The sequence below is a fragment of the Panicum virgatum genome, chromosome 3K (genome assembly GCF_016808335.1).
Source record: "Panicum virgatum strain AP13 chromosome 3K, P.virgatum_v5, whole genome shotgun sequence".
In the NCBI taxonomy this organism is placed as follows: Eukaryota; Viridiplantae; Streptophyta; class Magnoliopsida; order Poales; family Poaceae; genus Panicum; species Panicum virgatum.
Window position 1 is genome coordinate 292,708 of NC_053138.1, and position 25,844 is coordinate 318,551.

Sequence of the window (25,844 nt, forward strand, 5' to 3'; positions counted from 1 at the left end):
ATAGCTATCATTTTTGAACATTTAAGTTTTTGAAATATAGCTATCAAAAGTGAATAGAGGGAGTATTATTAGCTAGGATTGTAGCCAGTCAACCATGCATTAAAAGACAGCAGCTTTGATTTGATTGGAAAAGAGAGGGAAGATACATGTGCGGGGCTGAAGATGGAAAGTATGCGCTGGTATGGTCCATGGATGTGTATATATAGCACATATATACTCCTATAGGCTAAAGGTAGGCAGCAGCCTCCTTCCTGTTCCTGAACCAAGCAAGGAGGAGGTGGTAGCTTGGCAAGGCAATGGCAAGAGAGGTGTCGTCGTCGGAGGAGGGCCGTCGGCGGAGCGGCGACCAGATGAGGAGGATGGAATTAGAAGGGGATGATGATGATGCGTGGCGGCGGTGGGCTGTTCTTGTTGCAACGGTGTGGATCCAGGCTCTGACGGGGACCAACTTCGACTTCTCGGCCTACTCGTCGGCGCTGAAATCGTCGCTGGGCATCTCCCAGGAGGCGCTCAACTACCTGGCCACCGCCTCCGACCTCGGCAAGGCATTCGGCTGGTCCTCCGGCCTCGCCCTGCTCTACATCCCCCTCCACGCCGTCCTCCTCGTCGCCGCCGTGCTGGGGCTCGCCGCGTACGCGCTGCAGTACGGCTGCCTCATCTCCGTCAACCTCGCCGCAATCCCATACCCGCTGGTATATATGTGTTCCATTGCTTCAATTCATTCATTCATTCTCTTTTCTGACAAGAAGCAATAGCAGCAATCCGCTAGCTAGCTAGAGCTATTTGCGTGTCCATTTGCTGTTCAAGTATCATTGAGCTATTTGCTCTGAACGAAGAAGAATCAAACTGAACAAGGGTAGGACGATAGCAATGGCGACTGATGATAGGGAATTGAAGGGACATTTGCTATTTGCTCGCTGCATGCATCCAGTATGTATGCATTTCCATGGCGGAGCTGAAAGGGAGGGAGGGAGGGAGGGAAGAGGATTTATTTCATAGGAATAGGACAGAAACTACCTGCCTCCTTCACTTCCTTCGTGTGGCTGCCCGGCCGCCACCAACATGCAGCAGCATTGATTCCTGTTACTAATTTTAAGCCAGATACGACCAGTGGGGTAAAATTTACCTTTCGTTTTCATGGATGGAACAAGACTCGGCTCCTTCTTCCTTACATTTATTTATTTACGATGATCCGATCCGATCCTCACCTTTTGTTCATCTATTCATTCATCATTTTAGTTACTACTAAAGCTTAGTTTTAATAGAGACTTTGCACACGAGTTATTAGTTTACTATATACTAGGTTTAAGACTCACTATGACATTGCAACTTTTATAAAGAGATGCGTCGCATACATAAGATGAGATGGGGTCATCAGAGCTAGAGAGACACAGACTATTCGATTAACTTCCATCCAGTCCACTCTTTTATTTTATTTTTTTTTGAAAATACCATCCAGTCAGCTCTGCTTCCCAACCAAACCATGCTCTGCTTTGACTGCTAGATGAGCCACCTACACACGCACACACGCTTCTCCTGCAGCTAGCTAACCATATGCCGCCGCACACTCCAAACTGTTTACCCATATTTTTCTGGTATACAAGAACCTTGTTGATTGATAGATAGGTGTGCCCAACATAAAAACCTTCTCCATCAGGCCATACAGTGATCGACCAGATATCCCATCAGCATCCTGGCCAACTGATTTGTTGTTGCTTCTATTAACGACCAGACCACAATAAGCATATCACACACGCCATTCTCACAACATCACCATCATCCACCTACTCCACACCTTCATTTCATATATACATCAGGAGCAGCACACGAATGGAACCACAAACTTCCACAATCCCAAGCCCCCGATGCAGAATCAGAGAATTTTATACCAGTACAATGCCTTCCATATGACAAATAGCCACCCCCCCAGCATACAAATCACTCCTCCAGTATTCAGCAGATAAACCTATATATTAGCTCACAAATTTTCTTGACAGGAGGGTGACTTTCCCCAAATGTATGAAGCCCCGACACAGACACAAACACACGTTAAACTGTCAAGATGCCGCAACATGCAATTTATGGTGAATTTAATTACTCGATCAAATTCTGATTCATATGTTGCACTGCAGGTGTTCTTGGTCTGCTTGATAGCAGGGTTGAGCATCTGCTGGTTCAACACAGTCTGCTTTGTTCTCTGCATACGCAGCTTCTCCGCAAACAACCGCCCCCTGGCCCTCTCCCTCTCAATAAGCTTCAATGGCCTCAGCGCCGCCTTCTACACTCTCTTTGCAAATGCCCTATCACCTTTGTCCCCATCTGTCTACCTCCTCCTCAATGCCATCCTCCCTCTTGCCATCTCTATTCTTGCGCTCCCAGCTATACTCCTCTGCCACAAGCAAGACAGCCATCTCCACAGCATGCCCAATCATGACAGGCGTGTCTTCCTTGGCCTCTACATCCTCGCATTCGTCACTGGCACATATCTGGTGGTCTTTGGATCTTTCACCGCAACCAGGTCCGCTGCACGGGTTATCCTCACAGGTGCCATGGTTCTCCTCGCCCTTCCTCTCATCATCCCTGCCTGTTCCAGTTGCTCACATGGCCCTGACCCTGCATCTCCACTAAACCATGACGACCCACATAAACCACTACTAACCAGCAACAATCATCAGACAGTGGCTGATGCCGTGATGGAAAAAACAATGGATCACCAGCTGCAGGGCAATTGTTGTGGAACAATACTACACAAGGGCCGCCTGGCGGTGCTCGGTGACGAACATAGTGCAAAGAGGCTCATTGGGTGTGTGGACTTCTGGCTCTACTACATAGCCTACTTCTGTGGAGCCACTGTTGGGCTGGTATACAGCAACAACTTGGGGCAGATTGCGCAATCATTGCACCAGCAGTCACGGCTCACCATGCTACTTGCTGTCTACTCATCCTTCTCCTTCTTCGGCCGTCTTCTCTCTGCACTCCCCGACGTCCTTCACAGGTTCTTCTATCTTGCTCTATATCTTATCAATCATCATCACATGGCCTCCTAACTAACTATATATACAATCTGTATACAGGACGGTGTCACTTGCTCGGACAGGGTGGCTTGCTGCTGCCTTGGTGCCAATGCCAATGGCCTTTTTCCTTATGTGGAAACAACAAGATGGAAGTGCTCTGGTAGTAGGAACAGCCCTAGTTGGCTTAAGCTCAGGGTTCATCTTCGCTGCAGCAGTATCGGTGACCTCCGAGCTCTTTGGACCAAATAGCGTCGGTGTGAATCACAACATCCTAATCACCAATATCCCACTGGGCTCATTCCTCTATGGCCAGATTGCTGCCATGGTATACGACTCGAATGGCCAAAGAATGTCAGTAATGGATAACCGCACTGGCACTATTGACACCATGATTGTGTGCATGGGGGCGAAGTGCTACTCAACCACCTTCTTCGTGTGGGGTTGCATCACATTGCTGGGGTTAGCATCGAGCATAGTCCTATTCAAAAGAACAAAACCAGCTTATGCTACTACTGCTGGTCGATCAAGTTGTAAGCACCAAGTTTCCAGTTGAACAGAGAAACTCCTTGACCAGTGCCTTGCTGCTTTGAAAAATCATTGTTAGCTTGTACAAAATTTTGGTTTAGTTTTAGCTGAAATTGTTACATATATATAGATACACGAAATGAGTACCACCACAAGACACATCAAGAGGATAGGAAATTACTAGATCCTAGCAGCACTTGACACAATAAATATAGTGATCACAAGACACATCAAGAGGATAGGCCTCCCCTCCGCTCCTCCCCACCACCGCCGTCGTCCCGGCGGCCGCCCCGCCGACGCGGCGCCGCTCGCCGCCTTCGGGCGCACCTTCTCCGACAAGGAGGTGCTGGGGGGCCTGATCGCGTCCTCGGCGTTCGTGGTGTTCCTGACCTCCGTGGGGTCGCTCATCTTCTCGGCGCTGGCCCTGGGGGCGGCCGTGGTGTGCGCGCACGGCGCGTTCCGCGTGCCGGAGGAGCTGCTCATGTCCTTCCTGGCTACTGCAGCAGGCAGCACAGGAGGAGGACGCGTGTGAGTGATGGAGAATCAATTGGAGAATTGGATGTGATAACTTATTTGAGTATGCTTGTTGCTTTAATCGATTGATTGATTCGTACTACTACTACTAGCATTCTTCTGGCAGCTCGATCTACTACTCCGTATATGAATGAGGTTTTTTTTTCTTTTCTTTTTTTGTTATTGCGACTCGATTACTGAAGAAGAATACATTCAGCGTATAATAATATAAGGCCGTGTTTAGTTCCCCTTTTTTGAATTTTGAAAGGAAATTTTTTCATATTTAAAGTACTAAATCTAAACTAATCACAAAACTAATTACAGAACTCGTCTGTAAACTACGAGACAAATCTAATAAGTCTAGTTAATCTGTCATTAGAGCATGTTTACTGTAGTAATTTAGTGTCTAATCACAGCCTAATTAGGTTCATTAGATTTGTCTCGCAGTCCATTTGTGTAATGCGAATTTTTTTTCAACTACATTTGGTACACCATACGGACGTTTTACAAATCTTTTGAAATTTTAAAGTTTGGAGGAATCGTGAGTGGAGTGGGTTTCATGGAAGTCTGAATTGGGATGCACATTCAACAAAGCAGCAGCAACATATGCTGTGCGACGTGACTCGATGTCATATGGGGCGGGCAAACTCATGCATCAGCTGCTACACATTTGTCTTTTTCTTTTTTTGGGGGAGAAAGCTGCTACACATTTGTCTTTGGAAAATGGAAATGGCGCCCATGTCCAAACTATATGCTTTCTCCATAAGCAGGAATATTTCTCGATCAAAAAAAAAAAGCCAATCATACACACCATAGTATGGGGGTTCCATGTAGACATGTTCATGGTCTTGTCCCGCTGCCGCTGGTTATGCGGCGTGACGAACGCCATGTCGACGATCGCCAGCGTGCCGAGGACCGCGGCGAGGACGCCGAAGGACGTGAAGCCCTCGGCGGGCTTGCATTGTGAGCTTCTTGCTTTGCAAAGCTTCTTATTGCCTGCATCGTCCAACAACAAATCACATGTTGTACACGTCGACGTCCAAGGAACAACATGTTCTAGAAATCCATGTCGTGGCTTACCGGCAAACATGTCGGTTGAGAGATTGACTTCCTTCAACTCTTGCTGTGAATGTACTCTCTCCGTCCCAAAATATAAACATTTATGGACTTCCGCGATTTACGTTTGAATTCAATACCAATTATTTTTGAACAAAAATTTTATATATTCCATGTATATGATTTTAAAAAAATGAAAATCATACAACAAACCAAGTCTCAATCTCTCTTTTAGCCGCCAAAACACCTCAGCAGCCCACCCCTAACACCTCCCACTCGCCCAGCCTCCTGACGCTCCTACCCGAGCCCGACGACGCCCCTCCCAGCCAATTTCCCCAGCTCCACGCCTGCCCTGGCGCCTGCCCTAGCGCGCCGCCGGCCCTAGCGCTCGTCACCCCCGGTGCCCGAGGCCAGCGCGCACATGCTGCGAGCCCGGATCCGGCTCCGGCTCGCCGCTCGTGGTCCGCCCCTATTCCGCCGTTCCGGCCGCCTGTCGCGTGCCCACGCCGCTGCGAGCCGCGCCCCTGCTCCGCACTGCATAGGGCCGCCCAGGGGCAGGCCAGCAGGGGCGCACGGGCACTGAACCATTGACCAAGAAGACAGCCAGCCAATCTACCCGTGAACCATGGTGAGCAAAAGATTAATAAATGTATTCATATTTTCTGAATATATGTCGTTGTAATTTGTGATTACTAGAGGAGAACCCCTTTCTTAATGAATGCCATATCTACAGAAAAGCAAAGAAAGTCAAAGCAGATAAAAGGGTTAATTCTAACCTTCGATCAATCTGGCCGTTTGCCTAGTGCGAGCCATGAACCACCAAACTACTTACACCGAGAGAGAAAAGAACAGGTTGATCTCGCACGAAACAGAACCTGAAGAAGCGCTTTACTCCAAAAAGCGACGAAGGTAAGCGAAGCTCAAGAGGGCACAGGTTTTACCCCCCTCCTCCTCCGCTTATATAGGCAGGGGAAAGCCACAGTACCAACGGTAAAATCGAGGAGTCGGCCGCTCCAGCGGCGCAATCGGAGCCTGACACGTACACACCCAAATTCGACCGTTGCAGCCGATGGTTCGGGAGACGTTTTTCCTCGGGAGCTTCCCGAAGGATGCGCACAATCTTCTTCAACAACGTGGGTTCGGACCGTCGGCTTCGGACCTCGCCCTCGAGGGGCTACTGTTGGGGTGGGGATTGGACCTTCGGATAAGCACCCGTAGGTCGATCCCACCCTCGAAAACGCCTCCTAACCTGTCTGCAGGGCTCCGATGAAGGGAAACAAGCACACCCGAAGGGTGACTGCCGCCCACGAGGGCGCTTAGGGCCAGGGAAACCACCTTCGAAGGACCGAAGGATGCAATCGATCGCCCGGAAGCACAAGCCAGGAGAGCAAGACCCGCGAAGGACCAGGAAGCTAACCTTCGGTAACAAAGGTGACGACCGATCGCTCGAAAACAAAACCGTCGGGACCAGGACCTGCGAAGGATCTCGAAGCCCGAAGGATATCAAATACAGAATACAAGCCAGACGAAGGACTTCAGGACCTTCGTCGGGAATAGGCGTGCGTGTAAAACGTGAATACGTGAGAAGGTCAGATTTGTACATCTCTCACCTTGTGATTTTACCCTGAAACCGTCTGTAAATGAGCTGTACATGAGTTGGAATGGGGCAAATTGGGGATATCTGGCCGAGGGCCAGAGGTATAAATAGCCCCCCTCTCTTCACAGTGTAAAGAGTTGAATTTTCTGGTCATTTACTAGAGAAATAAGTACATACTTCTATTGCTATTTTCATACTGTTCATGCTCCCTGTCTGGGCATATAAGAAGCAAAGATTCCAACAAACATGTTTGCTGAACTGTGATTGATTAATGTATCCAACTTGAAGAGTTGTTATAGAAAAGTTTGGAAGCCGGGTAGATGAGCTTGGTGACATGGTCGAGTGTAGTCTCGTATGGGTCAACGGATAGGTATCGGGTGTCTAGCAGTAGGGCAAGCTTGTAGTTTCTCAACAGCGAGCGAAGCGCCGGCGATACGCAGGCTATGGAACATGAGCAGACTCAGATTGGCGTTGTTGTTATGTATATAGTTTTGCTTGGATGATTGGCATATGTTGAGGGAGTGGTGTCACCGTTTTATGGATGTCTGAATTGGGATTCACATTCAACAAAGCAGCATATGCTGTGTGATGTGACTTTGATATTGTTAATAATAATATTTTTTTTGAGAGTGTTAATAACAATATTTGTTTGTTATATGGGCAGACTCATGCATCAACTGCTTGTATGGTGCGGGTTAGGGCCTCTGTTGGGCTGGGCTGGGTAGGGCCTACAATATTCCTTCCTATCTGGTCTGGGACAGTCCAGTCCAGTCCAACAAAAGGAGCCCGTTGCGTTGCGTTGTGGGCCTGGCCTGGTTCCTCGGGTCCGACTCGGAACTAGCCGTTGCACAAAATAATAAAAATAAATAATTAAACTGGTTGTGCAGTGCAGTGCAGTGCAGTGTGCGTTGCTGCTGCTCTCCGACTAGCCGTTGCGCCCATTCCTCTGCTCTGCTCTGCCCACTTCATCACAAACACACGGCATTCATTGATCGCGCTCTCCTCCTGCTTCTTCCTCCTCCCCTCTCTTCTCAATCCACGTAACTCTTTGCAATTCCCCTGGCTGGCCTGCTTCCATCTCATTCCAAATCCACCACCATGCTGCTGCTGTCGCTGCCGCGCCGCAGCAGGCCTCCCCTCCTCTTCCTCTTCCTCTTTCTCCTCCTGCTCGCTCCGCCGCCTACCGCTAAAGCCGCCGCCGCCCACCACCACCCCGCCGGCGACGGCGTCGTCATCTCCCAGGCCGACTACCAGGGCCTCCAGGCCATCCGCCACGACCTCTCCGACCCCTACGGCTTCCTCCGCTCCTGGAACGACTCCGGCCTCACCGCCTGCTCCGGCGCCTGGCTCGGCATCAAGTGCGTCCTCGGCAGCGTCGTCGCCATCACGCTCCCCTGGCGGGGCCTCGGCGGCACCCTCTCCCAGCGGGGCCTCGGCCAGCTCACCCGACTCCGCAGGCTCAGCCTCCACGACAACGCCATCGCGGGCCCCATCCCGGCATCCCTCGGCTTCCTCCCCGACCTCCGCGGCCTCTACCTCTTCAACAACCGCTTCTCCGGCGCCCTCCCCGCCTCCCTCGGCGCATGCCTCGCGCTCCAGTCCTTCGACGCCAGCAACAACCGCCTCACCGGCGCCATCCCGGCCGCCATCGCTAACTCCACCAAGCTCATCCGCCTCAACCTCAGCCGCAACGCGCTCTCTGCTGACATCCCCGCCGAGGTCCTCGCCTCCGCCTCCCTCCTCGTCCTCGACCTCTCCTACAACAACCTCTCCGGTCCCATCCCCGACGCATTCGCAGCCTCCACCAACTCCCCTTCTTCCAAGCTCCTCAACAACAACAAGGAGGCCATCACCGGGGCATACCAGCTCGCCTTCCTCAGCCTCGCGCACAACTCCCTCGACGGGCCCATCCCGGACTCGCTTGCAAAGCTCACCAAGCTCCAGGACCTCGACCTCTCCGCCAACAACCTCAACGGCACCATCCCCGCCAACCTCACCGCCACGCTCCGCTCCTTCAACGTCTCCTACAACAACCTCTCCGGCGCCGTGCCAGCCGCCCTCGCCCGCAAGTTCGGGGAGCCCGCATTCACCGGGAACATCCAGCTCTGCGGCTACTCTGCTTCCACGCCCTGCCCGGCCTCCCCGCCATCCCCTGCGCCGTCAGCGCCGTCCTCACCCGCCGAGGAGTCCCGCGGCCGCCGCAAGTTCAGCACCAAGGAGCTTGCACTCATCATTGCCGGGATCGTCGTCGGCGTCCTCATCCTGCTGCTCCTCTGCTGCCTCCTCCTCTGTTTCCTCACAAGGAAGAGGTCTACCGCCGCAGCAGGAGCAAGGACGAGCGGCAAGCAGCAGGCGCCCAAGGATGCCGCCGCCGGAGCCGCGGCCGCCGGACGCGGCGAGAAGCCAGGCTCCGGCGCCGCGGAGGTGGAGTCCGGCGGCGACATCGGCGGCAAGCTCGTGCACTTCGACGGGCCGCTCGCCTTCACGGCGGACGACCTGCTGTGCGCCACCGCCGAGATCATGGGGAAGAGCACCTACGGCACCGTGTACAAGGCCACGCTCGAGGACGGCAGCCTGGTGGCCGTCAAGCGCCTCAGGGAGAAGATCACCAAGGGACACAAAGACTTCGAGGCCGAGGCGGCGGTGCTCGGCAGGATCCGCCACCCCAACCTGCTGCCGCTCAGGGCCTACTACCTGGGGCCAAAGGGGGAGAAGCTGCTCGTCTTCGATTACATGCCCAAGGGCAGCCTCACCTCGTTCTTGCACGGTCAGACTTCCTATCCCTATCTTCTTCGCTTTTGTTATCTCCAGCATTACTAATTTCTGAATGTTTGATATATGATTGAGAAATCCCACTTAAAATGCTTGCTGCCTAGGAACACTGCCAATTGACAAGGGAGTTTCGCTAACTATTAGTGAATTGGAATGTGATGTGCTCCTGCAGCTTGTTAATTGCTAGTATGTTTCAGCGAGGGCATATTCTGAACACTTGCACATTCAGACATTGCATGCCAACTTTGCATTACAGCCGCTTTTGATTAATCAGATATAAGAGTGAACTCGGTTTAAACCTTAACATGTCAAAAAACCTGTCACTCAGAGCATCTCATGAATCATGACCTATGCAGACAAGTCAATAGTATGCAACAAGTGTTCAGTATTTTGCTGTGTTCAGTGCCTTAACTGTAACTCTGAAGATGTCTTAACACTTTGTTTGCTAACAGTTAACGAATTAGATATTATTTGTCCAAGTAAAGGGTAAATTCTTGTTTCAACAATACTGCTTCATCAGCATTGTTCATCTATGTTTTACGAAGTCTATTGATAAATTGTTCCCAACCTGATATGCCTTTCATTTCTGAAACTCTGCACTTTCTGACACTGTGAAACTGAAACTCTGAACTTGTGTACTAACACTTGATGTTTCCTGATGAATGGAATGGCATTGATGCAGCTCGCGCTCCGAACACGCCGGTGGACTGGGCGACGCGGATGACAATCGCCAAGGGCACAGCCCGTGGCCTGGCCTACCTCCACGACGACATGAGCATCGTGCACGGCAATCTGACTGCCAGCAACGTCCTCCTCGACGAGCAATGCAACCCCAAGATCTCCGACTTCGGGCTGTCCCGGCTGATGACGACGGCGGCGAACTCGAACGTGCTGGCCGCTGCGGGCGCGCTGGGGTACCGCGCGCCGGAGCTGTCGAAGCTGAAGAAGGCGAACGCCAAGACGGACGTGTACAGCCTGGGCGTGATCATCCTGGAGCTGCTGACGGGCAAGACCCCCGCCGAGAGCACGAACGGCATGGACCTGCCACAGTGGGTGGCCTCCATCGTCAAGGAGGAGTGGACCAGCGAGGTGTTCGACCTGGAGCTGATGCGCGACGCCGCGGCAGATCCCGTCGGGGACGAGCTGATGGACACGCTCAAGCTAGCGCTCCACTGTGTGGACCCGGTGCTGTCGGTGCGGCCTGAGGCCCGGGAGGTGCTGCGGCAGCTCGAGCAGATCAGGCCGGGGTCAGATGGCGGCGCCGGGCCAAGCGAGGAAGGTGGTGGTGCTCATGTGCTGGCGGCTTCTGCAGGAGACGAGTAGCGCCGCTAGCACCAGTTGTGCAAGGCAAACCGCAAAGGCAAGAATTACGTGAAGAAAAGGAATCGTTTAGGTAGAGAGAGAGATATATATATATCTAGAAATTCTTTGATTCGTTTGATCGCGAAGTATTACTTCTACTTCTACCACTGGCGTTGCTAGGTAGTAATTTTCAGTTTGTATAGGCAAATGTTATTTTTGCACTAGAATCAATGGCTGTATGTAGCAGCCTAGGAACAAGGATGGAAAAAGAGGAGAAATATTACTAGTAGTATAATAATGCATTTTCTATTTGATTTACTTGTCCATCAATGTTTGTGAGGATGGTGGTGAATTAGTGACGATGATGAATAGAATACTGAATTTGCCATACTGTTTTTGTTCAAGCTGTCCGAGTCCAACAGAGGATGTGTTTGTGTTTATTACAGGTTACAGCAGATTGTGCAGACGATACAGAGTGCAGACCGAGTTCAGGTGATCCCTGCACTAACCACACTGCTGTAAATGTAATGTATTGTCCCTGGAACAACAGGTGGAGGGAGAACTTTGGGGTGCAACAAACAAAGCACCTGCTAACTGCTAGTCAATGAGAGGAAGAATAGGAATCACCATCAGCATGTAACAAAACATTTTACTGCAACAACCTTTGGTAAATAAGTAACCATGCTCCAGCCTGAGTATACCAACCTGCATGCCACAAAACGACAAAACTATCCAACCACACTTTTGGTTCAACCAGATGGAGACCCAACATCAACAACTCTGAGAATCTAACGGTCGCTGATTGGCACTGTCTTCATCAAAAAAAAAACTGATTGGCACTGTGTCTAGTTTGCAGCTGAGTTACTGTGTTCGCACATTCTACAAAAGGTAGCAAAGTAGACGCATATACTGAAAATAATACATCGTCAGTTCAGTTATATCAATCAGCTTATACCAGTCACTTCGCACGGCCCTAAAGCTACACTATTTTTGTGATCATACCAATGCAAACAGGCTTTTAGTCGCAGAATGACATTGCCAGCCGATCACAGGTTCAAAGAAGTGGGGCAATATCATTGCATCAGAATTTTAAAATCATACAAATTATACTTTACAAATGCTATTTAAAGATTCTTTTGCTTCAATTATTTCCAATTAAAAAGGTTCATAACAAAGGTATATTTTGCTAATTAGTACTCTCAAATGCATGGCACCATCAGCTTGTTCGTTGCACTGGAAGTTGTTGGTTGCACAATTGCAGAATCTCTTTGGCTCCCTACTTCATGCTAAACATGCAACTCAGTATATTAAGTTTTCTGGTGTTTCAACTAATCACAAGCACTATTTCATTGGGACTATGGGCATTTGTTCCAACATATTCTTTGTTTATCGAGATTTTTCTGACATGTCAAACATTCATTGCATCGCCAACAATGTTCAGATTTAAGCTTGGTCATTCTGGACATGAGAAATCATATCACAGTTCTTGAGCTTTATCCAAGAAGTGCTTTATCCAAGAAGTAGCAATCCCACGCCATGAAATCTGTTCCTTTTTGTTTTGAATTATGGATGGAAGTTGAAGAAAACCATGGTTCCTTGTTTCAGTTTTTGAAGGACAAGCAATGGAGCACAAGAGTTGTTAGATGCCTCCAAATTAGCATCGTGCTACATCCCAGCCTATTAAAATATCTTTGAGCCCTTTGCCACCAAGCAAATCTCTCCCTTTTATGCCAAATTGCATTTCTTCCTTCTTCTTCAAGATTCTTGCTGTTCTTTCTGTTTGACTTTAGACTGCCTTGAATTGCAAGAAACCGTCTGAAGCTAGAACAGATTGGGTACTTGCCTACTGAATCAATGAACAGTATTTGGTGGTTAGCACACAGCACGCTTCTTGCTGTACTTTTGCCAACCACAGCTCGTGGGCATGAATCATTTGATAGAACAAGTACTTTGTTCTGTGGTGCAAGCAACAAAAAGGAGACAATCTATATGCAGTGATGCGCTTTTGATCCTAGCAACAAAGACAGGTCGTTATGGTCAAACAGTGTAGTTATGCTTCCATTTGAAATTTGGCAGTGCAAGATTAACAACCTGTGCCAAACAGCCAAAGTAAAGATTCAGTTAGTCATGTCCGGAAAAAAAATGGATACAAAGAGATTCGGCAGTCAAAAGGACGAAAGAAAGTTGCTACTGAATAGTGATCTCACTGTCTTCATGGGATTTCGGATGCGAAAAAGGTTGACGAAGGGAAGAATTAGGAATGAAGTATTTAGTTCTAATAAAATGAAACAAAAGCTAAGGAATCTTTGTTGCAAGTGGAAACATTTGTGGGAATAGTGGCCCCACTGGCCATGATTCCTTAATTCATGCATAATGATTCTTCTAATGGAAACATGCTCGGGATAACTCATGATAAAAGAGCATGTGCTGCAACAATGGTAATGGTAAAATGCAAGTTGCAGACAGGTCTATGCATGTGACCCTTGGTTAGGATATGCATTTACTTTTCTGATGAATCGAAATATTGCAATGCTTCTGACCATGAGTCTGCTTTTGGAGTCTGCCTAAACATTTGGCTTTTAGAGCTCTGCTTGATTATCAAATGAGCATTAAAGCTCTTTCTCTGTTTCGTTTTGAATAAACGTTTAGGTACTTAGCCTGTTTCATTTGATTTGAGATATTGCATAAACTCCAAATGGTGAAGTTGATGCGTGTTGGTTCTGGACCTGATTCAGCTATCAAGTGATAAATAATGAAGTAATAAAATTCCATCGACGTACGGTGGACAGTTATCATCCATGTACACAAATATGTAATTTGGGTATGCACACATGTGAACATTGGAGGCAACCCATGATGCTGATAGGGGGATTATGTCCTTTGTAGGTTTCCTTGTAGGATAAGATCTGCTGACCAATGCCATACTCTCATTGATCTTGGAAGGTAGGCTCTATCTTATTATGATGATGTTTCAGTCAGTCCTTGAGAGAGGAAAGCTAAAGCTAGTTATGGAAGCATGATCACAGGAGTTACCTAGCCAAAACATTATGTATGATGAAAGTATCCAGCCATAGATGATAAGGTCATGTATGTCTTTGTAATTTGTTTCCTTTTCGGAAAAGACCTGCCGAGTAATACAAATCCACACGCATTATTTAGTCTTTGGAAAGCCCTGTTAGTTATAAACTGTCCTCTGAGGAGCTTCATCGATCTTCATATACGCAGAGGAAAATGCAATAGACTTGTAGCTAGTTATTAGCTGGCCGAGAAAGGAGGTGATGAGTTAGCCAAGTTAGCACTGGGACGGAGAAGCCTGTTTCTTTGTGAGGTTGAAATGGAAGCACATACATATGGTGCAGCAGTGGTTGTCCCGACCAACTGGAGTGTGGTTGTTACTGTCATTGGCATGCACATTGAATAACGGAGTGCATGCATGCGTGAAGCAAGTGAAGCGTTGCTGCTGTGTACTGTACTACTCGTCCTACAAGGCTAGAAGCAGAAAGTAAGAGAAAGCAAATGTGAGTGTCAAAAGATGATGCGTGCCATCATCGTTCCATGCATTGGTTCACCACCATAGGAGGATGCATTGGTCATGTATGCCAACCACAAAACCACCGCTGTCTAATGACTTTGTAGCTAGCTAGCAGGAATGCAGGATCTTCTTTTTCTTTGTAACATGATCTCTGTATCCCCCCTGCTTTCTGCTCTGCACCTCCACCACCACCTGCTACTGCTGCTCCTATATAAAGAGACCCTTGCATAAGCAATTCTAATCAATACTGAAGCAGAAGAGAGGAGCAAGCAAGCATCCGGCATGTCAACGTCCTCAGTGCTCCTGATGACCCTGCAGGTTGCTGCTCTTCTCCTCTGCTGGCTGCTGCAGCAGACAGTAGTTGCCAAGGAGCAGTACCATGAGTTCGTGGTAATTACCAATATAGATGATAGGAGTAATTACTGTTTGGTGATCCATCTGATCTGAATGGCAATGGCATGCGGCTGCTGCAGGTCCAGGAGGCGGCGGTGACGAGGTTGTGCCGGAAGCACAGCATCATGACGGTGAACGGGCAGTTCCCGGGGCCGGCGTTGGAGGTGAGCGAGGGCGACTCCCTGATCGTGAGGGTCATCAACCGGGGCGGCTACAACGTGACGGTGCACTGGCACGGCGTCCGGCAGATGCGGACGGGGTGGTCGGACGGGCCCGAGTACGTGACGCAGTGCCCCATCCGCCCTGGCCAGAGCTTCACCTACCGCTTCACCGTCGCCGGGCAGGAGGGCACCCTGTGGTGGCACGCCCACAGCTCCTGGCTCCGGGCTACCGTACACGGCGCCCTCATCATCCGCCCCCGCTCCGGCGTCCCTTACCCCTTCAACGCCGGCAAGCCACCCGCCAGGGAGATCCCCATCCTGCTCGGTACAACCTGCTACTAGCTAGCTAATGACATTGATTTTCTGACAAATTCTTGCACGCACAAATGATTAATGTATCCTTTTTATTTCTTCCGATCCCCAAATTAACAAGGAAAAACTTGGATCAACAGCATTATATAACTTTGATGCTGACAAATGACACACCCTGAAGTTGGAGTTGAAAATTAGGCTTCAACCTAGGAGCTGAAAGCTTCTCCCACCAACTAACCTAACAAGCTTATTAGCTTGTGGAAGCAAGCATGCAGCCATTTGATTGGCCAGGTTTCGCAATGCAAGTGTACGTGGTGTGGGCCAGAGCTAGAAAATATATTAGAGAATAGAGACGATGCATGATTAGCATTTCTTTTTCACTTTTCACGCATGTTAGTCAGTGTTATCATTCTGTTAGTTGTTGGTTGATACCAGCTTGCTCATTATAGCTTACTACCCTAGCTGCTGCACACATGAGAGTCAAACACGCATCGTCATCATGTTGGATCTATCACAAAATTAAAAGTAAACACACCTTTACACTTGAAGCGTCATCGACTGCTGCTCGGTCTTCTTAATTTTGTTACATACTCAGAGCCATGCCACTGACTTGTGGGTCCAACAACCCTCATACATAAAAACTGTGTTCTCTGAAAGGAAAAGTATAACATATATAGTGGGTCATTAGATCAATGTATTACTGTATAAGGACAACTCACTCTGTCTGTGCTAATATTTTTTTTATATGCGTATTCTCGAAAAAAAAAAGCATTCCCAAAGCCAAACAACTGGTTTCAGAGTTATTCCCTGTGGAAGCAGAGTAGCTTCAGTTGTCTGGAAGCAGAAAGGATTAATTTGTATACTAAATTAATCTATATCTAGGGTTATAGTGTACCATCATCACTTTTCAAGCTCCATAATCAAAATTGCATCATTAGCAGGATGCTTCTTTTATTTATTTGGGCTGTTATTGCGGCCCACATTCGTTCCACAGTAGGCACGCCGTCCTACAGCTTAGGTGTTGATGAACAAGCTAGACTGACTCACTAGTCCTCCGGAAGAAGGAAAAGAAACAAACAGAATTTTAGCCATTGTCTATTTGTCAATTAAAATCCTAATGAAATTGGTGTAGAAAAATTCGGAGGTACTAATCGGGATTGCAACTTTAATTAATTTATTGACAAGAAAGAGTGTTGATGGGAATGCAGGGGAATGGTGGGACATGAACCCCATGGACGTGGTCCGCACCGCCACCCGCACCGGCGCCGCGCCCAACATCTCCGACGCCCTCACCGTCAACGGCCAGCCCGGCGACCTCTACAGGTGCTCCTCCAAGGACACCACCACGTTCCCCGTCAGGTCCGGCGAGACCAACCTGCTGCGCTTCATCAACGCCGCGCTCAACACGGAGCTCTTCGTCTCCCTCGCCGGCCACACCATGACCGTCGTCGGCGCCGACGCCTCCTACACCAAGCCCCACGCCACGTCGGTGCTCATGATCGCGCCCGGCCAGACCACCGACGTCCTCGTCACCTTCGACCAGCCGCCCGGCCGGTACTACCTCGCCGCCCGCGCCTACGCCAGCGCCCAGGGCGTCCCCTTCGACAACACCACCAGCACCGCCATCTTCGACTACGGCGGCGGCAGCGGCAGCGGCAGCCCCGCGATGCCGACGCTCCCGGCCTACAACGACACGGGCACGGCGACGGCGTTCACGACGAGCCTGCGCGGCCTGCGCAAGGCGGAGCTCCCGTCGCGCATGGACGAGAACCTCTTCTTCACCGTGGGCGTGGGGCTCATCAACTGCTCGGCGGCGGGCCAGCAGAGCTGCGGCGGGCCCAACAACACGCGGTTCGCGGCGAGCATCAACAACGTCTCCTTCGTGCTGCCGTCCACCCTGTCCATCCTGCAGGCGGCGCGCTACCAAGGCGGCGGCGGCGGCGTGTTCAGCGCTGACTTCCCCGGCACCCCGCCGGTGCAGTTCGACTACACGGCGCAGAACGTGAGCCGCGCGCTGTGGCAGCCGGCACCTGGCACCAAGGTGTACAGGCTCAGGTACGGCGCCGCCGTGCAGGTGGTGCTGCAGGGCACCAGCATCTTGGCCGGCGAGAACCACCCCATCCACCTCCACGGCTACGACTTCTACATCCTGGGCGAGGGGTTCGGCAACTTCAACGCCGCCAGGGACACGGGCAGGCTGAACCTGGAGGACCCGCCGATGAGGAACACGGTGGGCGTGCCGGTGAACGGGTGGGCGGTGATCCGGTTCGTGGCGGACAACCCGGGGGTGTGGCTGATGCACTGCCATCTGGACGTGCACATCACCTGGGGCCTCGCCATGGCCTTCCTCGTCGAGGACGGCGTCGGGGAGCTGCAGTCTCTCGAGGCACCTCCACCGGACCTCCCGCTCTGCTGAATGAGCCAGCATTAACAGTTTCAGATTCATCTCGTCTGCTTATTGCCTGATGCTGATTAATTATTTGGAATATTCCTACTGTAACAATTCACAGGATTATTTATTACAAATCACAGCCTAGCTCTGGGCATCAATCAAGACATAAACATTGCCAATTTAATCCGTCCAAAGTTTTGTTGGGCTCCCATCCCATTCCCATGGGCCGGCCATAGCAGCGTCTTCTTCTGTATCTACTGACATTCACTCTGTTCGCTGGATTGGAACTGGAGCTGGTGGCTGGAGTGGTGTGAGAGAAAAATACTGTTGACTGGCTGGTGGCTGGAAGCTGATGCTGGAGCTGGATGAAAAAAAAAATTGTTGGGCTGGAGGCTGCTGGAGCTGCCGAACAGAGTTATCATACACACTGAGACACGCATACAACATGACGGCACCCACCCACCTCTCTGCCATTTCACTTTACTTTTACCCATCCTCTTCCTTCTTTCCTCTGCAAGCCCCACGCCAACTCGCTAAGCCCCACCCCTCCTCTGCAAGCGCAAGCGGAGGAGGAAACGAGGTCCGGAATTCTTGGACTCACCCCAAGTGGCCGAGATTTCAGTGCACTGCAGTGTGACCGCCCCGTTCCTCTTCCTCCTCCGATTTCAAGGTACCACTGTCTGTATACCCCATCTGCATTTCGAACCCCCACTTCTTTCTTGCTTTTGCCCCGCTCACCACCCAAATCCTTCTCTCTTGTGCTTATATATATGCTCATGATTCTAGATGGGATTTCACTACTTCTCCTTTCCGATAATGCAATGCAATGTACCCGTCAGCCGTATCTAGTGTATGTAGGCCACTGATTCTGATTCCACAACAGAGCAGGGTTTGCTGGGGATTGCGGTTCATCAACTGCCGTCTAGGTTGTTCCCCCTAATTCTGATTGTTCATGAATTCAGCATGTCTCTTCCTGTCATAATTATTAGTGACTTCATGTCCAACTTGTTTGCTTTCTTCATTGATTTTGCCCCGCAGACCCACGTGAAAAATCTTATCTTGTGCTTGGACTGGGAAATTACTGTAACAATTCCATCTAGTACTGAGGCATTCACTCAACTGATTTTGGTACTCCGTTCCAATTCCAAAAAAATGCAATGCAACTGTACCTCTTGCTTCACTCCACCTTTCATTTGTTTCTTGCTTTATTTATCTCCATGTGCTAGTACATATCAGCAGTCAGGAAAGAGGGACAATTGCATTTGTTGCTGCACTTTATTACTGCGCTGAGGCCCTGACCATATAATGCACCTGGCATATTTCACAGGGTTAAGCTTCATTGAGACATTGTTGACACTATTTGGTTCCTTTTGTTTCTCATCTTGCTAGCACCAGCACAAAGGCGAAGAGCAAATCCTTGTGGAGCCAGGTTGTGAAAAGTACCAGGCCGACAAACATGTCCATTTCCGCAAGAAACCTCCAACCACAAGATCTTGGAGCTGTGATATTTGGTTGCACAAACAATACCATTGCAGAGTGTCACTCATGGCAACTTTTCGGTATTTCTCTTAACCACGACTATTCTCTAAATTTTGTATTTGCAGAACTAAGCTACTCCTTTAGTGCATTTGTTTTATTTTCCTCCAAGGGGAATATATGCCATGCATACCAAAGTATAGCAATTTGTTAGGTAATCCGCTGACTTAGTAACCATTCATGTGGTATTTCAGGCTTGCCAAGAGCGCATATCTCCTATGTACGAAACATTAAGGAAGGACTGCGTCTCTTCCTATTCAATTATGATGATCGCAGATTGTATGGCATATATGAAGCTGCAGGCAGTGGTAAGTTCTGTCCTGAATCAAATGCATGGTCAAATGATGGCCAGGGAAAGACAAGTTTTCCTGCCCAGGTACAATCCCTTGCTTTTGTATCTATGAATGCCATCTTCTTACCGACTCTCAGTGAAAACCTAAGTGCATGTAATGCCCTTTTGTTTATTTAGGTTGCGATGCGGGTAAGGGTGTGGTGTTTTCCGCTAGCAGAGAATCAGTTCAGAAATGCTATTGTAGCCAACTACTATCAGAACACACCCACTAGTGTCCCTGGCAAGAAGCTGCATTTTTTTCAATTTGAATTGGATCATGCTCAGACACGTGTTTTGATGGATATGTTTACTCCATCTCCTCCTCCCAACAATGTTTGGATGCCCCCTGTTGCAACACCAGCTGATGAGCATGTGAGAGAGTTAGTATCGTCACCTGTATGGGCACCAAAGCATGAAGCGAAGGTCAAACCAGGAAAGGTTGCAAACTCATATGCAGACATGGTAAAGAAGAACAAATTTGAGGAAGTCGTGAAAGGAGATGTGGATGAGGAACATGCGAGTTCAGATAATGAATCTTCTAATGGTTTTGATGATCTGGATTGTGGAGACACAGCAACGGAGAGAGAGGGGTGTGCATTATCAGATCAGGAGGTTGAAATGAAACAACAGCGACACTCTGATAAGAAGACAAATGTGCTTAGTTTCAACCAAGTGTTAGAAGGGCATGCAGCTTTGCCTGTGCAGCAGTGTAATCCTGATTTGTATGCCAATGCTACTGAGACTGAAGACAATGATGCATATAGCTTCAAGTATGCCCAGGAGGTCAAATGTGCAATTCTGGATGGACACTCTAATTTGCCAGAAACCTTAGATGTTGAAGCTAATCAGCTCTCCATGGGCCCTTCTAATTTGCTGGTGCAACTATTAGACTCTGAATCATGTACAGAAGCCAAGGTTAGAACTCTGGACTTAGCTTATAGCTGCATCTCATGTTCTCATCCTTGTTTTGTGAATAAGTTCATTTTGTCTTGCTAAAATGCTTACTGGTCTATATTTTCCAAATTTCTCACACAAATTTTGTTTATGCAGCTGATAGATGTAGTTAAAGAGTTATCTGGGCGCATAGAGCTGATGGAGAAGAAGCAGGTCTCTTCTGATATGCTATAACCTGTTGAAATGCCTTACATTTGTTATACCGGGCCATGCAAGCTTAAATTATGACCTGTTATATGCACAATGTAAACCAGCAATTGCACTTCATAACAGATGTCCTGATATACCTTAGCATGAAAAGGCACTAAAAGTAGGAACAAGTGAATAAAGAAAGTGGCATCACACCTACTTGCTTACTAGAAATCGAAGAATAAGGCAGGATAAATTAAATGATTTTTTTAAATTATTCTTCTGTTATGGGTGGCCGGAGGACCAGCCCATCTATCCTTTAAGTCAAGAAATAAGGATTAGGAGAGATATTAGATCAGTAAGTTGGTTTGTTAGGACAATTATTAGGTTGTTAGAAGCTGGTTCTATATAAACAGAGGCATAGTCATAAATTGGTTTACCTGATGATTATACTTCAAATTTAAGTTTCTTAATTCTGGTGAGGAATATCATATGTTCTTGACTAAAGCGTGGAAGTCCTCGAAAATTCTTACAAGGGTCAGATCTAATTTATGTTCGAAATGCAGGCTTGGTCCAACAAAGAGGTCCAACACTTACAAGGGGTGAATGAGAGGTTACTGAAAAGAATTGTGGAACTAAAGGGCACAGTGAAGACATTGAATTCAAAAATAAACCCTTTAACCCTAGATGATTCACTTAACCAGTTTGTTGAGCAATATTTGGGCTCAGAAGATGTCATTTATCTAGTTGGTGGTTTTGATGGCTTCTCATTTCTGCCATCACTAGACTCCTTTTCCCCTTCATTGGATATACTAACACCTCTCAAACCAATGCCTGTTGGGAAGTCATATGCTTCAACTGTTGCATTAGATGGCAAGGTATTTGTTCTCGGTGGTGGTGATGGTGCTTGCTGGTTTGATACAGGTTGGTAATTGATTTCTAATTTTAATTCCATCCTGAGCTCTCATATTGCAATTTCTGTCCTGATTTTGCATTTATCTTTTGCATGAAGTTGACTGTTATGACCGAAGCCGTGATGATTGGACCACATGCCCATCATTGACTCGTGACAAGGGGAGCCTTGCTGGGGTTAGTGTTAATGGGAGAATCTATGCTTTTGGTGGTGGAGATGGAAGTCAGTGTTTCTCTGACGTTGAGATATTTGATCCTCCTCATGGAAAGTGGATAAAGAATCAGCCTATGCTAGAAAAGGTATCAGGATCACTTTCCTGGTGTTCATTTGGTCTATACTCTATACTTGGAATGTTTTTTTCCTGATACATTAGTACACTACTGAAGCATTTAGTGGAATGTGCACATATTATCCTAAGATATAAATAACTAGGGGACATAATAAGCATTTCCTCAAAAAAGAAAAGTGTGTAATTCTATGATGATGCAAAACTATTCCTGATTCCATTTCAGTTTCCTGTACTGTCATTCTTTTTTTGGAAAAAATATTTGCTGATGGACACTCTCCATAATATGATGAATTCTTTAATTTGCTTGACTTTTGTCACCTTGTTTTTCAGCGCTTTTCTCTAGCTGGTGTAGCACTTAATGGTGTGATTTATGCAGTTGGTGGCTTCAATGGTGCTCAATATCTGAGGTACTGTCCTTTTCCTGCCTGTACTTAGTACTTGATTGGTTCAGTTTTGATCTGTCATGGCAGCGAAATTATTACTTATTTGAAGTGAGAGGAACGCAAGAAAACTTTTCTACTAACATTGTGATGTGTGTCACCAGCTCTGCTGAGAGGCTTGATCCTCGAGAGCCTAACTGGAAAATGCTCCCAATGATGAGTGCAAGAAGGGGCTGTCATACGCTTGCAGTGCTTAATGAGAAGATGTAAGTTAGTAGCTGATTCTTTATAGTACGTTAAAACAATGAACTGAAGATACGTTGAATGTGCCTTTTTTTTAAAAAAAATGTTATAGAACTTGTACCTGTCAAATCAAATGCAGATGTGCATCAGGGGGTATATCTTTTGTTGAAGTAATTTGGTCTTGTATTTTCTTGTAGATTCTCGATTGGTGGTTATGATACTGGGGCTAAAGCAATGGTAGCTACCGTTGAGATGTACGAGCCAAGGATGCCTTCATGGGTGATGGTTGAACCCATGAGCTACACCAGAGGATACCATTCTTCAGCTGTGCTTGGTGGCTCAATATTCACATTTGGCGGGGTGAAAGGTGAAGGAGATACAATCTTGGATGTGGTAGGTACCTACTCCTAGAGACAAATTTCTTAGCATGTCCATTTTGCTGTTGGTGTTGCATTAATTACTCAACTAATTTGGCACCAAGAATCAAATATGAAAATCCTTGTATTTAATTGCATGTTTTTGATTGTGAGGCAGACACTGAACGAGTACTTGTCAAGGGTTTCCCTGCATCGGCTGCATATATCGTTTATTATCGTATCAGCTTGCATCAGCTTCAGATGGACATGGATTGTTGGGTTCATTAAGCACTTAGTTTCATTATTCTTGTCTCTTCTACTGCATATGTGATCTGTTACCATATCAGTCTCGCATTGAAGTGTCTGCTGCATTTCATTGGAACACTGAGCAATGATTCGTAGAACAATTGTGGTGATACAATTGTGGATAGGTTGAGCAATGATAAAAAAACACCATTTTTTATCATTTCGTTTTTCTGATTCTTGTTGGGGCAATACAATTGTGGACAGGTGGAGCGATACAAGGAAGGCTGTGGCTGGGTGACTACTGGTCTGAAGTCAATTGGGAAGAGATGCTACTGCTCCGCCATTGTTCACTGACCTTATATTGACATGGTGAATTGACGTAGCTTCTGAGATCGAATCAATGTGAATGACATAACATGAATGAAGATGCTTTACGCTAGTATTCCCTTAACGGCCATGTTGTCGGCTTTTCCGGCCGGTCTTCTGCTTGCTTTTGGATATAGAAAAGGTATCAACTCCATTTCAGAAGGAACTTTCTGGTTCGAGATAAGCCATCACTCGACAAACCTTGTTTGTGTCTGTCTGCAGCCATGGAAATTTTGTTTATATATAGTTAATCCTCCAAATTAACCTCCTCTCCCTTCTTCTTCTTCCTCCATCTCGACCTCCTCAACTGTAGCTATGGCCACCTCTTCGATCCTGCTATGGCGTCAAGTGTCGGGGACTACCTGGAGCTGGTTTTCTCTTTGGTCATCTTCATCTTTATGATTGCGTTATGTGTTCTTCGGGAACGTTTAGACTTGTACGAGGACCCTTCACCTCGCCATAGCCAGGGCCAGGCGTCAGCGGCTCAGGCGTAGCAGAAAATTAGTATTAACCTGCTCTTCAATTCACTTGCTTCCTCCACAGGGCAAGTGTTTGTGCTGTCTGTATTATGTACGAGCAATATAATTAATAGTGTTCCTGTCCTGTACTATAATTAAGATTGATATGCTGCTTCTCCTATATAGGCAGTCAACTAATAATTCGCCAATTGGTTTGATCAACTCATATACTACCTCCGTACCTTAATATTTGACGTTTCAGACAAAACTTTACACTACAAATAAACTAAAGTTTGATGTCCCAACGTCATTTAAAAAAAATCGGAGGGAGTATCACTATTGTCTCTATTGACAGACTCACTATTGTCTCTATTCGCTTTCTTTCTGATTCTGAGTTTTGATGCGTGGGCAAAAACCAAACTAATCGTTTATTATCAGCTGCATGCAAATCATTGATATTTACTTCCATCGATTACTGTCATATTGCTGTTGGGCCATTTAGGACTGGAGAGAGAGGAGCAGTAAATCACTTGAGACGCTGGCAACTCTTATCTTTATATGGTTGGAGAGAGGAGCAGTGAAATCTTAGGAGTAGGTCCTTTCCATACGTGCCCAAGAAAGTCTTTTTTGCCCTTATGAGCTTTTTAGTATTATAATAATCTCTATATATGATTTCTGCACCCCAGTGTGGCCACATCACCGGCCCAACGGCCAAGCGGACGGTCCGGATCTTGCGTTTTCTGACCATTTTACAAAAAAGTCCTCAGACTCTATAGAAATCAACCTACGGTCCGGCCTCCTCTCTAAGGAAATTTTACAAAGAAGCCCTCAACTTTTCTCAAAATCAACCCACAGTCCAACAATGCAGGTATAAGAAAATTCGCAAATAAAATCTTAACTTTTCATAAAATCAACCCGCCGTTCTGTCCTCTGTCGTGATGTTTTCAGAAAAAAACCCTCGGATTTTAATTAAATCAAATCACAATATGTTACATCCGTTATTTCTACACGAGCAACATTATACGTACAATTTGAACACCAAAACATATTGGAATCAAAAGTTGCTCAACGTAGAATTTGATTAATAATTCAAAAACTACAACTTCATTATAGAGTGAAATTTTAAAATTCAAAATGTTTTCGTAATTCATTGCACAAATGTTTGCATACGGCCCGTTGCACCAACAATTTGAATATCAAAACGTCTTCAAATCAAAAAATGATCAATACAAAAGTTGCCTAGAATTTCAAAATCTACAACTTTATTAATATATAGCAAAGTTTTTTAAATTCAAAGTGCAAAATAACATCTTAAATTGCTAAAAATATAATATTACCACCATTTTTCTATAACTTCTCATTCTACCTCCATAATAACGCGCATATTTTAATATAACCACTACGTCCTTAAAAAAATAACAGGTCTAAGTGGAGCCAAGTAGTTACGTTACATCCAAAGAGAGGAGAAGTCAAGGAAGGACAGGGAATAAGGGGAGACGTGCTGTGGCTCTGCCTCTTAAAAAAATAACAGGTCTAAGTGGAGCCAGGTAGTTACGTTACATCCAAAGAGAGGAGAAGTCAAGGAAGGACAGGGAATAAGGGGAGACGTGCTGTGGCTCTGCCTCCTTCCTATCACTGCACTGCACACGTAGCCGCCGGCCTGTTGGGGTGGGCAGCATGAGAATTCCTGTTTGTTTCTTGAGAATTAAAATTTAGTACTCATTATATCAAAGAGAATCTTGTTATTTAAGAGTATTAAATACAGATGAGTGCTAATTCGCTAGACGAATCTAATGAGCCTAATTAATTCATAATTTATAAGAGTTATGCTACAGTAACCATTCGCTAATTATGAATTAATGTACCTTATTAGATTCATCTCGTAGTTTAGCCCCAAGTTCTGCAATTAATTTTGTAATGTGACTTTATTTAATATTTTTAAATTGTAAAATTCTTTTTAATGTGACAGAGACTAAAGTTTAGTACGTGGATCACGTGACTGACCGTCTAGAAGTATATTGACATGGTGGATTGACGTAGCTTCTGACAATCAAGTGACCATGAAACAGTTGAG

The 25,844-nt window shown here is 47.0% G+C and overlaps 4 protein-coding genes across 4 annotated transcripts; all 4 read left to right on the plus strand.

The window, feature by feature from the left end:
* Positions 1 to 78: 78 nt before the first annotated feature.
* LOC120696510 (protein NUCLEAR FUSION DEFECTIVE 4-like) lies at positions 79 to 3,672 on the plus strand. The gene is made up of 3 exons (XM_039979442.1): positions 79 to 692; positions 2,133 to 2,995; positions 3,075 to 3,672. The coding sequence occupies exons 1-3, from the start codon at positions 297 to 299 to the stop codon at positions 3,565 to 3,567; spliced, it is 1,752 nt and encodes a 583-aa protein (XP_039835376.1). The 5' UTR covers positions 79 to 296; the 3' UTR covers positions 3,568 to 3,672.
* A 3,986-nt stretch (positions 3,673 to 7,658) lies between these two features.
* LOC120696511 (probable leucine-rich repeat receptor-like protein kinase IMK3) lies at positions 7,659 to 11,167 on the plus strand. The gene is made up of 2 exons (XM_039979443.1): positions 7,659 to 9,472; positions 10,160 to 11,167. Exons 1-2 carry the CDS (start codon positions 7,804 to 7,806, stop codon positions 10,798 to 10,800), a joined length of 2,310 nt encoding a protein of 769 aa, XP_039835377.1. The 5' UTR covers positions 7,659 to 7,803; the 3' UTR covers positions 10,801 to 11,167.
* Positions 11,168 to 13,993: 2,826 nt separating this feature from the next.
* On the plus strand, positions 13,994 to 17,753 carry LOC120696512 (laccase-23-like). Its single transcript, XM_039979444.1, has 3 exons — positions 13,994 to 14,701; positions 14,785 to 15,190; positions 16,386 to 17,753. The coding sequence occupies exons 1-3, from the start codon at positions 14,594 to 14,596 to the stop codon at positions 17,591 to 17,593; spliced, it is 1,722 nt and encodes a 573-aa protein (XP_039835378.1). The 5' UTR covers positions 13,994 to 14,593; the 3' UTR covers positions 17,594 to 17,753.
* A 37-nt stretch (positions 17,754 to 17,790) lies between these two features.
* On the plus strand, positions 17,791 to 23,915 carry LOC120700298. Its single transcript, XM_039984528.1, has 13 exons — positions 17,791 to 17,794; positions 18,108 to 18,239; positions 18,453 to 18,495; positions 18,959 to 19,128; positions 19,300 to 19,481; positions 19,575 to 20,351; positions 20,487 to 20,543; positions 21,086 to 21,443; positions 21,532 to 21,731; positions 22,052 to 22,128; positions 22,266 to 22,367; positions 22,542 to 22,737; positions 23,211 to 23,915. Exons 1-13 carry the CDS (start codon positions 17,791 to 17,793, stop codon positions 23,298 to 23,300), a joined length of 2,388 nt encoding a protein of 795 aa, XP_039840462.1. The 3' UTR covers positions 23,301 to 23,915.
* Positions 23,916 to 25,844: the final 1,929 nt, after the last annotated feature.

Excerpts from the sequence above, each read along its gene's own strand:
- LOC120696511 (XM_039979443.1), top strand. The coding sequence starts at position 7,804 with ATGCTGCTGCTGTCGCTGCCGCGCCGCAGCAGGCCTCCCCTCCTCTTC. Across the intron at positions 9,473-10,159 it reads CCTCACCTCGTTCTTGCACG|CTCGCGCTCCGAACACGCCG; the intron begins GTCAGACTTCCT and ends GCATTGATGCAG.
- LOC120700298 (XM_039984528.1), top strand. Across the intron at positions 18,496-18,958 it reads GTTCATCAACTGCCGTCTAG|CACCAGCACAAAGGCGAAGA; the intron begins GTTGTTCCCCCT and ends TCATCTTGCTAG. Across the intron at positions 22,129-22,265 it reads AATGGTGCTCAATATCTGAG|CTCTGCTGAGAGGCTTGATC; the intron begins GTACTGTCCTTT and ends GTGTGTCACCAG.
- LOC120696510 (XM_039979442.1), top strand. The coding sequence starts at position 297 with ATGGCAAGAGAGGTGTCGTCGTCGGAGGAGGGCCGTCGGCGGAGCGGC. Across the intron at positions 693-2,132 it reads CCGCAATCCCATACCCGCTG|GTGTTCTTGGTCTGCTTGAT; the intron begins GTATATATGTGT and ends GTTGCACTGCAG. Across the intron at positions 2,996-3,074 it reads CTCCCCGACGTCCTTCACAG|GACGGTGTCACTTGCTCGGA; the intron begins GTTCTTCTATCT and ends ATCTGTATACAG.
- LOC120696512 (XM_039979444.1), top strand. The coding sequence starts at position 14,594 with ATGTCAACGTCCTCAGTGCTCCTGATGACCCTGCAGGTTGCTGCTCTT. Across the intron at positions 14,702-14,784 it reads AGCAGTACCATGAGTTCGTG|GTCCAGGAGGCGGCGGTGAC; the intron begins GTAATTACCAAT and ends CGGCTGCTGCAG. Across the intron at positions 15,191-16,385 it reads GGAGATCCCCATCCTGCTCG|GGGAATGGTGGGACATGAAC; the intron begins GTACAACCTGCT and ends ATGGGAATGCAG.